We start from the raw sequence: 12121 nt of genomic DNA on the forward strand, positions 1-12121 counted from the left end.
TAAATTTTCAAAATAACAACCATAGCAATGTGGTTTTAATTCAAGTTATTTTGCCTATCATACTTGAACAATATTTCCTTGGAGAGAAACCCACACATCTTAAATCACTGGTAGTTTATGCTGTGTTTTAGCTGTGGACATTCCCTACACACAAAAAAAGAGTTCATTAAAGCTATCTCAAGTAGTCATTTAAAAAAAGTGCTTTGGTGGATATGTTTCTCTTTTAAAGTAGTTCCTTTGTATTTTTTAATTAATTAGCTTCAAGTCAAAGGCATTTATTTTTGGCAATGTTCAGTGAACATTATCATTTCCATGTTTAGATGTTTTTTTCCTTAGTTTGTATCTTGTAGGATAACCATAATACCCAAAGCATCAAACTACATTAATTTGAGTTCTAGAAATTGAATCCCTGTTTTTATAGCACATATTTTGAGTTGGAGTTGATATCAGGGCGTTAAGTAGATAAATCTTAGCTTCCTGGGTTTCTTGTTCACATTAAGTAATTATATTTTTATCAGCCTTCTTGTTTTTTAACTTGCAATATCTCATTCCATTTTTTTTCTTGACACCCCAAATTTTTATGGCCCTGATTAAAGAAAACTGTAATCTAATGTGTGTTTCATGTTTCTTTAATGCATGGCTTTCCATGTTTCTCACTTGATTATGCTGTTTTTTCAATTCATCAGTTTGCCAGGCTTCTGCTTCTTCAGAAGTCTGTGTAGAGCTTAAGGAGACTGATTTGTTATTCTGTGTAGGAGGGCTGGCCTAAGAAATCACAAATTGGCAGGGCTAACATGTGGTGACATCATGGAAAAGAATACTACATATAGAAGATGACACAGACGATTTTCTTAAAATGTCATGTTTCATGATCAAATGAGAGTGAATTATATCAAGTGCAACTTCATATAAAGACAAGTTCTTTTATTCTTCGTGGAAAATTGAACTCTCTGGCTTTTCTGACTATACATTTATCTTAGGCTGACTGTCTATGATAAAGTTGATATAAATACTTGCTTTCAAGTGTTTACCAGCCCCCCCTCCATCCCAACCCCCATACCAATAAGCTACATTTTAAAATATTTTGAAGTATCCAATAGTATCAGTACATCTTGATGTTTTATTCTTTCCATAACTTAAAATTTTCCTTCATAGTGATGCTATTATTCTGTAGAAGTTTTTGTACTGCCCTCATTCTTAATTTCCTTGTGAATGAGACTCATATATCGGCACAAATCCAGCAGTTTAATTCTCCATCTGATTAGCACAATGTTACCAATGTGATGAACTAGAAACAGCCAAGAGCCAATGCCACAGCTTAGCTTCCTGGGGAGCAGAGCAATAACAATCAAATGAAGACATGTTAAGAGTAATATCACTTCATCTCTATGAGGACAATCTAAAAAACATGCAGAAATATTCTTCCTTCTTGGTCTGTTTTATGCACTGATTTCTCTTTTTCCACTTCAGATGACCAGTGTACTATTCCCAATGAGTAAGAACTGCAGATAAGTACGAATGCAAATAAATGAGAAACCTCAGATGCTGGCAGCATACTTTTCAGATGTGCTAGAGAACTTTTAGGCAGTGTGAACTCAGGGTACTTTTTGCTGAGCAGTGATCTCCACTGGAAATTGGGCCATGAGGGGTGGGGTGTGTGCAAAATAGTGACTTCACTATTCTCAGTACATACAATTAGATCTCCCAAGCAAAAGCTTTTAAAGCTGGCTATAAAATGCCCATGTATCTTTATTAAACCTCTTTTCCAACTAGATGGAGAAACTTTTCTAGTAATTTTTAATTTTATGAAGTCTATGGTTTTTCCCTTGGGCCAAGTTGGGGGGAAAAAAGTTTGGGCACTAAAAGCTTAGGTATAATGTATAACAATGTTTTTTTTTTTCTGTCTCTAAATGATTAAATGCAATTTCAAACATTTAGCAGTACTGACTGTGGCTGCATTAGATATTGCTACTAGAGAGATAAAAAGAAAAACTTAAGTATAATGAGGTAACAATTTATTTTTACTCTTTTTCTAAGTTAAAAATTCCCAGTACATTCAGATCAACAATACAAATAATTGCAAAAATATCTTCTGAAATGGAAATAGATTTTATTTCCAATCATTAACAATTTCTTATTTTTCAAAATTGGCTACTAATGCCTTTTAAAGCTTCTTGGTGACTGCGGCTGTAGCAAGCAGAAATCAGAATTTTAATCTTGTGGTTTTACTTGAGAATTCACTGCCAATTGAGTTACACAATCAGAACAATCATTTACATTGAAGAACATTTTGGCTGTGTCATTGCTCAAGGCAAGAGGGTTTCTAGACTTAGAACTCTATCTCCTGATGAGTATGTAGTAAAGAAGAGAGAAATTAGTGTGACTTTAATTTTTACTATGGCATCACAAATAAAATAAGGCAAATTCATTTAGAATTATTTTGAAGTTGTTGTAAAGTTGACCTTCTGTATGTGTAAGTTTCAATTAGTACTAGCATCTTAAAACAGGGTATTCCATGACAACCTAGATCATTCTTAACTTACGGAAGAAGTCATTCAGTGTGGAACATCTACAGTAGTTTTAATTTTAGCCCCTTATTAAACAGCCAAGTGTTGGGGAGCTATTTTAATATTAATGATGTTTTTTTGTTTGTTTGTTTGTTTCACCTTCCAATAACCTTCACAACTTACAAATTGAGTAAAACGGTGAAGAAGCAGAATCCAGAATGGAGCCAAAAAACTGTCTATCGCTCAAAATGTTCTTTCCTCCTTTGCCTATTCACCACCCCTCTAAAACCTCCCCTCCCCCAAACAGGCAATAGCCTGTGACTTCAGAAGAATTCTGAAAAGGCAGCGTCTACAAATTTTCCTTTATTCAACTCCAGTACTTGAAAGCTTTCTTTACCAAGGCATAAAAAAGTTTCAACTGTTAAAGATACAAAGCAGTTTCAGGCTCATGGAACACAATTTCCCTCCTACTATCTTATGGTTGTGGATGTTAAATTGTAGATTGTGGTTTAATTTGAACACTTTTAGAGTTCTTTACATTTGGGGGGTTGTTCAGACATCTTTTTGGGTAAACCTAGGGGGCTCTGTCCAAAGACATTGATAGTCAGAAAAGGAATTGCCCTACAAATTAAAAAAAAAAATTTTTTTTAAAGCCTCTCAAATTGTTTGTTCCTCTTGTGACTCCAATTTGACAACATAGAAGTGGTCAGTAGTTTTACTGCTGTAGATGCAGTTTTGAATTACATTTACCAGTGACTCTTCTCTGCCATGCCTTGCCTTATCATTTCTGGCATTCATTTAATTTTTATTTCTTTTGGACCTGAATCTTTGACAGCTTTTTTTCTTGAAAATAGGAAAATCTATATGCTTCCCTTTCCTTCTGTGCACTGCCTTTCAGATCTTATTTTTATCATTTGTCAGGTTAGTGTTGAAAGTTTTTAGCAAGGACAAGTTAGGCATTTAACTTTGAGTTTTGGTGCACTTACACATGTGGGTACATTTATGTGTATGTGAATTTGAAAACATTGGGGATTCCACTTGAATTAAGTAAATCAAACATTTGAAACCATCAGCTGAATAAAAACATCAATTTTCTACTTTTTTTTCTATATGAAGACATATCCCAATTTTTAAGAAAGATGAAATTTAAAAAACTCTGAACGATTGATTGAAGATTGTAGCACAGCCCTGAAATTGTTCAGAAAAAGTTTCTTTTTATCAAAATCCATACTGTTCTAAGCCTTTGTGAGGAAAGGATACTTTGAAATTTAGGCACATATTTGGAGGAGGGAAAAAGATAAGGATGAAGAAATGGGGGGGGGAAAGATGATTTTTAGATACTTCTTTTAACTTATCTGCCAAACTTTTCTTAACAGTCTACAAGAGAACACTGTCTACTTCTTAACAACGTAACAAATTCTTACAGCCCCTACATTTTAGAATCACATGGAAGGAAGTTGGTACAATAGACTGGGCTAAGTTTTCACTAGAGTACTGCCCAGTTTCCCAGGGGAAACTCAGTGTCGGCAATAGCAGAAGCGTGAGATATGATTGTGAGATGGTGACATTTGATCAGGCACTCAGATAATCGAAGAGCTATTTATACACAGAAGAGGCAGCCATTATTTTTAAGGAAAACAGTTAAAGTAAAAGCCAATAATTCAAGAACACAGAGTCAAGTGAATAAATGCCTTATTTTCTAGTTAATGTAAACAAACATGACATGCATATTCCTACTATAAATGCATCTAGAACTTGTAGGCTTACCCACTGCTTGACAAACAACCCCATTAGAAGAATGTCTTTTGTATTCATTTTTATCCCTTTAAAAGTACAATACTAGTAGGCAAGACATTAATAATCAAATATTTAAAATGTCAAAATGTATATGAAACACTTGTTTCTTGCTTCTTGAACTTTAGAAGAATGAAAATGTCTGCCACTCTCCACCTTCTTTTCCCTCCTCCAGCTTGAACTGTAATTTAAATCCTGATCCTCAGCAAAGTATTTGACAGCCTGTCTTTTTACAACTTTAGTTACAAAGCTAATCAGAGAACTTGCTGTCTTAAAGAAACAGAACAATAATGTATTTTAATAGAGATGTGCATAATTTGGTTTTTTAAATACTGCAAACGGTAAAATGGTTCTGTCCTTCACGTTCCCTCCCCGTTGAGGTGGAAAGGGAATCGAGTTGGTGAACACGAGGCAAGTGGTAGCTGAAAGTCCTCACCTTACGGCTCGGGTGGCCTGGGTCCCATAACAGAGCAGTGGGCGTATGTGGGTGACCCTCCCGTCCATCCAGAATTTTCCTACAACAGGTAGTTTGGCTTAAGTGTTTGACCAATGTTGATGTTGGTAATAACAAGACGCTTACTCTTTCCTGTTTACAAAATGATGCGGAAAACTTCAGAATTTGAAGATCTGAATTCTTGTATACCAGGGGACACCAAGTCTCTTCTTGAGCAAGTATAAGGCTGGAGAAAGAAGAAAAAGGGATGTGGGTGGTTCGTCTTCTAGTGTTTACAGAACTTGGATGCTTGACAAACAGGGAGCATCAAGCTAATTGTTCTTGAAACAGGAAATCTGTATTAGAGGAAACAGGTGTTGTGTGATGATTGCCACTTTTTTAAATTACCGTATTAGCTACTTTGCTCTTTTGAGCTTGGCCCCAAAATAGTCTGGAGGCTTTTTTTGGAGGATGCTGTCCCCTTTGTCTACAGACAATGCTGAATCAGTCAATCATGAAGGGAAGAGAAAGTGCTTAAGTAAATCTGAAACCAGATAGCATACATGCGATAGTGTTTATAGTATCCATTTTTCTTTCTTTCTTTCTTTTGTTTTTTGGCTTTCAGCATTCCATACTTTCAGAAAACTTGTGACTAAGAGTGAATTCTTATTTTTCAAATTGTTTTCAGACATTTCATGTTCATGTAAACTTGGCTTATTGATTTCCTGATTTTTCTTTATTTTTTTGTTTTGTCCATTTTATTTTTAATCAGCTACATCAAATGGGTCTTTGGAGGGCCTGGATAACCAGGAGGGAGGGGTGTGCCAGACAAGAGCCATGAAGATCCTCATGAAAGTTGGACAAGGTAAAGACCATCTGCTGCTTCATGAAGCCACTGTGATCTGGTTTAGCCCCCCAGCTAGCGTGGAGCCAATGTTGAAAACACTCGCCTTCATTCACTCTTCTCTTTAGTTTTGAAAGCAAATCCTCCACTGTACCTTGAGCCACTGACAGATTTCCTCAAGTCAATATAACAAACTTCTTTTATTGGAGATCTCTCTAAAAGGAAAGGTCAGCCAGGTAGAATGTCTATTACCGTATATATTTTTTTCTTCTTAGAAAACCAAATATCTCTTTGGTTTAAAAATAAAAGATCCAGAATGTAAACTGAGTTTCTACAGTTTTGCTCATTTCTAAATCTTGACTACAGAAGAGTTCATTGTGCCTTTCCACAGATAGATAACCCATTGTGCAGAGAGAATTATTCTTCTAATTAGAAATCGGGATAGTAGTCAATCAACTTGTTCAGTTAAATTGATATGTCATCTGCAATGCTTTGCCTGCCAAATGCAAGAATCCCTATAGTTTCCACAGATGGCCTCACAATCTAAACCTCTGAAATAACTAGTATAACTACTTTGTTTTAAAAGGAAAATTATATTCTCGTATCTCACAGTAATTTGCATAAAGATTCTTATGTTCATTGCTATTCCTGCCTCTTGAGATGTGTATCCATAGCTCATAAAGCTAGATATCATCTGATGTCTATGCTGTAATTAATCATTTGTTTCTCATATAGATGCAAGTTCTGCTGGGTCAACCAGGAATAATGATTCAACAAGACGTCCAGAACTAGAAGCTGGTACAAATGGAAGAAGTTCAACAACAAGTCCCTTTGTAAAACCAAATCCAGGTATAGCATGACCTGTGTCTATGGAGGTCTGTGTGCATCATATGCTTAATAGTATCTCAAGAGGTAGTACAAAGTCAAGGTACTTTTACACCAGTAGGATTAAGTAGCTACAAAAGTAGGTGACCTTTGCTCTCAGTTAGTTGTTATTAATTGCACTCAATAAGAACAAAGTCATTAATTCCCATGAATGTCTTAGATTCAAAAGAGTAGGCTTCATCAGAAGTAAGTGCCAATTATTAACACTAGTCTCTCAGACCAAAGTTATTTTCTTTCTTTCTCTTCTTGGCTGGCACTTTACCAAGCTGGTTCCCAATACCAGCTTAAAGCTGATGTTAATGTATATATAATTAATGTTCTAATCTCTCAGCTGATTATATCTAATTCACAGAGATCCTAATTGATCCTCTTCTAAATTTGAGATGGTGGCATTTAAAATATTGCATAATTGTGCCTTTTTCAAATGGTTAGCATCAAAAACTTTTCACATTTTCAATGTAAAATAAAATTTTAACTGATTCCTGACAGAAATTTAGAATACCTGGTAAAACTGGCTGCCCTTTAGATTCATTTTCTTAAAAGTCTTTGAACAAATAGCTATGTATTTGTTACCATGCTAATGAATTTTATATATAGCAGTTGTTGAGCAGACGTCAGCAGTTTTGTATTAGGGATCTGTGTGCCTGGCTGGTAGTTGTGTAAATTTAGCATCTGCAGCAATATTACATCTCTTTCCCGGCGTCAAGGAGGGAGTTGTTATTTCTAACTTTCAGTGACAAGATGTGTCAAATTCTTGTGACAAACTGATAAACGGATAATATAATGATGCCAGGCAATTTTTTAGAGCTTAACATTTGGGTTGGCAGTCTGTTCAGTGTGAGAGTTTCTGCTGCCTTCCAAATATATTTTAAGTGTAAATCAAATAATACAAACGAGTTGCGAGTTGAACGTTTTCCCAGGTCCCATCACTCCTTCCACGTTCTTTTGCTATTCTGCCAGTAGGCAGGGCTTTCCTTTAGAAGGCAGGCAGTTTGAAGATTCACATGAAACCACCATGTCTAAAGTGAAGTGGAAGAGCAGTATAAAGTGAGCAGTAAAAACTGACCTGCAGAATTAGCCATTTCCTTTTCTTCTCCCCGCCATTGCCTCAGGCTAGCCAACATAGGTTAAAAGATGAGGCAAGATCAAGGGCTGGCTGTCACAGCCAGTCTGCGCCGTTGATGGATGATGTTGTATGAAAAGAAAATAGTGTAGTGTGGGAGCAGCATAAAAGTCAGACCTGGAGACACTACATCTTGTTCCATATTGATTGCTGACTTCTGCCATTTGCATTTAGCTATTGAGCGAGGTAATTGGTTTGTCAAAGTTTAGCTGCCAGTTAAATCTTTGGTCCTGCTTAGTTTTCACATTTTTTAAGGGTCATAAAAATAGCCCTTCAGCAGTCGGGACACAATAACTTTTTTTTCCCTTCTTTTCTTTTTAAATGTCTAGGTTCTAGCACAGACGGCAACAGCGCTGGACATTCTGGTAACAATATCCTTGGTTCCGAAGTGGCCTTATTTGCAGGGATTGCTTCAGGATGCATCATCTTCATTGTCATCATCATCACCCTGGTGGTCCTTTTACTGAAGTACCGGCGAAGGCACAGGAAGCACTCGCCGCAGCACACGACCACGCTGTCCCTCAGTACGTTAGCCACGCCCAAGCGCAGTGGCAACAACAACGGCTCCGAGCCCAGTGACATTATCATCCCACTGAGGACTGCAGACAGTGTCTTCTGCCCTCACTATGAAAAAGTCAGCGGGGATTATGGGCATCCAGTGTACATAGTCCAAGAGATGCCGCCTCAGAGTCCAGCAAACATTTACTACAAAGTCTGAGCGGACGCTGGCGGTTGTCTTTGCTTCCCCAGAGGCACCTCACTGTTCGGATGCTTCCCGCGGAGGGTTTGATGACACCTGGTGCTCTAGGATTGACTGAAGCCCGGCGGGCGAGAGGGAGCACTGCTTCTCAGATGAGCCTTGTTGAGCTGGACAGCTTACCTAGTCTAGAATTTCAGCCTTGGTGAATGAAAATACTCACCGAAAGCTGGAAGACTGTGTGTAGAAGATACCCATTCGGATTGCTGTACTCTCGTTACGTGTATCATCCTCTAAGCCATGTGCCGCAGTAATTCAGGCATATACAAAAGCCAAGGGAAGACAGAGTGATTTGTGGACAGAGCTGTGCACATCCGGGGAAGGTGCCCCAGGATGCCGCGCGGGGAAATGCAGTCTTCTGCCTCGGTGTGTGCGTGGCTCTCGGTGCATACTGGACTTGTCACACAGACCTCTGGCTAAGAAAGGCTTTTAAAGATCTCTAGCTTTTTAGTCCATCACTGTTACACTCCTGTTATCCAGGGCTCCCGCAGTACTTCACACGAGATTCCCTTTCACTCTGCATCCTGCATCAGTAATGGGACATTAATGTTTGGAGTTGCTAACTCCATCCGTTTGCAACAACAGCTACAGTTGAATGGGTAATAAATACATTTATAGAAATTGTGTTTGCTAATAAGGAGCCTTCCAGCCAGAATCGAGGCTGTCAGCAGAGGAAGACTAGGAGTTCATGGATGGGGGTGGGGCGGGGGAAAGGGCTGACTGCAGTTGCAGTTCAACGCTGCTGCCTCTGAAACAGAAAGTTGGGAAGAAAAAAAAAAATAGGTAGCACAGCACTTTGCTTATGCTGAGATTCAAGAGGCAAGTAGGAGACACGACAACACACGCCGTGGATTAGGGTGCGTTTGAAGGATTTCCCTGTTATCCAATAGCAATGCTCAGAAAAAAAAGGGTGTACCTCTCCCTTAAGTGGAACAAAGGGGTATTGTTGGCAAAGGAACAGGCTTGGAGGGAAGGGAGAAAGTAGGCCGCTGGTGACATATTCGGGCAGGACTGTTGTGGTACTGGCAATAAGATATACAGCTCTGAAGCTGTAGGAAAGTCAGTCTGCTTGGATGATTTTTTAAGCAGACTCAGCTGCTATACTTATCACATTTTATTAAACACAGGGAAAGCTTTTAGGAGAAAAGCAGAGAGCCAAATCTGACCTAGAAGTTTAAAAGCCAAAGGTCAAACAGGCTGTAATTCCATCATCGTTGACATTATTAAAGAATTCTCATATATAAAAGGTAGGTCAGATTCCCCCGTCCCACCCCCAAGTGCCCCTGCCCCCCCCCCCCCCCGATTGAGCCTTATGACACTTCGGTTTATGGCAGTGCTGTCCCCATGCTGCCAGGGGCTGCAGGGCAGGTACTAGGATGGACGCCACAGCTCCCTGGTGCTCCATTTCAAAGTAAAGCACATATGGCAAACTTCTTGGAGTACTTAAGACAGAAATAAATTATGATGTCAAGGGAGAGAAGGAAGATAGGACTTATTTATAATAGGTATGTAGAACACAAGGGATATAAAATGAAAGATTTTTACTAATATATATTTTAAGATTGCACAGAATACACACCAGAAGATGTGAAATTCGTTTGTGGCTATTAAGTGGTCCCAACTCTCAGTGTGTAAAAAAAAAAAAATTGGACAGCTACTTTTGGGAAAAAACACCACCACTCCAAAAATAACAATAATGAGAGCAAATACAAAAATAACAAAGTCCTTCGAAGGCATCTCATGTCACAGTAGACTAGGAAATACAAGCCCCCAAATACCAGGAAATCGATGTTACTGCATCATACATTTAACAATGACAAGATGTTCCGGCATTTATTTTCTGTGTTGTGCTTTCCCTTGCCTTATGGGCTGAAGTGTTCGCTAGAATCCAGCAGGTCACATTGAGGGGGTTTCAGTTGAAAGTTTAGCTTTTGCTCCCTCCTCCTTCCTTCCCCTCCTCCCCCTCCCTTCTGGGGGGGGAAAAAAAGAGTAAACAGGAAACCTACTTTTTATGTGCTATGCAAAATAGACATCTTTAACATAGTCCTGTTACTATGGTAACACTTTGCTTTCTGAATTGGGAGAAAAAAAAATTTAGCAACAGCATTTTAAGGTTCTCAAACCTCCAGTGAGTACCTGCAAAAAATGAGTTGTCACGGAAATTGGTATTCTCTATTTCCTGAACCTGAAAATGATGTTGGTCCAAAGTGCGTGTGTGTGTGTATGAGTGGGTGTGTGGTATACATGTGTACATATATGTATAATATATATCTACAATATATATTATATATATCTTTATCATATTTCTGTGGAAAGTTGCCATGGTGACCAACCACAGTACATATGTAATTCTTTCCATCACCCCAACCTCTCCTTTATGTGCGTTCATACAAGATTTTCTTGTAAGCCATCAAAAATTACTTTTAGGATGGGGAGAGGGTCGAGAAGGGGAAAAAGAGGAAATAGTCTGATTTTAATGAAATTAAATGTTTGTATCATCGGTTGGCTACATTTTGATTACATACTAAACTGTGAAAAATTGGATGAATTGATGAAGAGTTACTTGCAACCAATTGAAAAGTGTACTGTGCGTCTGTTTGTGTCTGGTGCAGAATATGACAATCTACCAACTGTCCCTTTATTTGAAGTTGGTTCAGCTTTGGAAAGTTACTGTAAATGCCTTGCTTGTATTATCATCCCTAGTCACCCGACTTTGGAATTTGCACCATCATGTCTAAGTGAAGATGCTGTAAATAGGTTCAGATTTTACTGTATATGGATTTGGGGTGTTACAGTAGCCTTATTCACCTTTTTAATAAATATACACATGAAAACAAGACAGAAATGGCTTTTCTTACCCAGATTGTGTACATAGAGCAATGTTGGTTTTTTATAAAGTCTAAGCAAGATGTTTTGTATAAAATCTGAATTTTGCAATGTATTTAGCTACAGCTTGTTTAAAGGCAGTGTCATTCCCCTTTGCACTGTAACGAGGAAAAAATGGTATAAAAGGTTGCCAAATTGCTGCATATTTGTGCCGTAATTATGTACCATGAATATTTATTTAAAATTTCTTTGTCCAATTTGTAAGTAACACAGTATTATGCTTGAGTTATAAATATTTTTTCTTTCTTTGTTTTATTTTAATAGCCTGTCAATAGGTTTTAAATCTGCTTTAGTTCCACATTGCAGTTAGCCCCAGAAAATGAAATCCGTGACGTCACATTCCACGTCTGTTTCAAACTGAATTTGTTCTTAAAAAAATAAAATATTTTTTTCCTATGGAAAAAGTGCCTTCAAAGTATTTTCCTTTTCTTCTTTTTTTCTTTTCTTTTTCTTTTTCTTTTTTTTTTTTTTTTAAATTTGCCTCATCCTACTCTATTTGTCTATAATTGTGGTTATCCAGAGACTTCTGTCTGTAGAACTTTGCGTCCATGCTTCTCAGATTAGGACATGCATATAATGTGAATATTAAACTTGCTAAGAGCCACGAACCCATTAGTTTCCCCTAAAACTATTGAGCTTGCATTGGACATAATATTTTATAATAAAGTTTTATAAATTCCTAATCATCCTGAACAGAAAATGTCTCAAGTTTCGCCTGAATTGGTTAGTTTGAAAACCAGCAAGGTTGGCTGAGAGAGGAAAAAGAGGGAAACATGCTTTTGTTCTCTTAAAGATTAATTCCAAATTGAGCTAGTTTCCATTCAGGCAAACCAGTTTGCTATCCACGACTTCATTTTTCTTCACAGAATAATCCCCAAAGGAAGGAAAAAGT

At 37.7% G+C, this 12121-nt stretch overlaps 1 protein-coding gene across 1 annotated transcript in view; it reads left to right on the forward strand.

Annotated features, from left to right (window-relative positions):
* Nucleotides 1-9628, forward strand: part of EFNB2 (ephrin B2) — a 42625-nt gene extending 32997 nt beyond the window's left edge. The window contains exons 3-5 of the mRNA XM_037800273.1: nucleotides 5507-5599; nucleotides 6314-6427; nucleotides 7916-9628. Coding sequence (XP_037656201.1) covers nucleotides 5507-5599; nucleotides 6314-6427; nucleotides 7916-8304 — 596 coding nt within the window. The 3' untranslated portion in view covers nucleotides 8305-9628. The remainder of the gene's footprint in view (nucleotides 1-5506; nucleotides 5600-6313; nucleotides 6428-7915) is intronic.
* The last annotated feature ends 2493 nt before the right edge of the window (nucleotides 9629-12121 follow it).

Source organism: Choloepus didactylus, chromosome 12 (genome assembly GCF_015220235.1).
Source record: "Choloepus didactylus isolate mChoDid1 chromosome 12, mChoDid1.pri, whole genome shotgun sequence".
Lineage (NCBI taxonomy): Eukaryota > Metazoa > Chordata > Mammalia > Pilosa > Megalonychidae > Choloepus > Choloepus didactylus.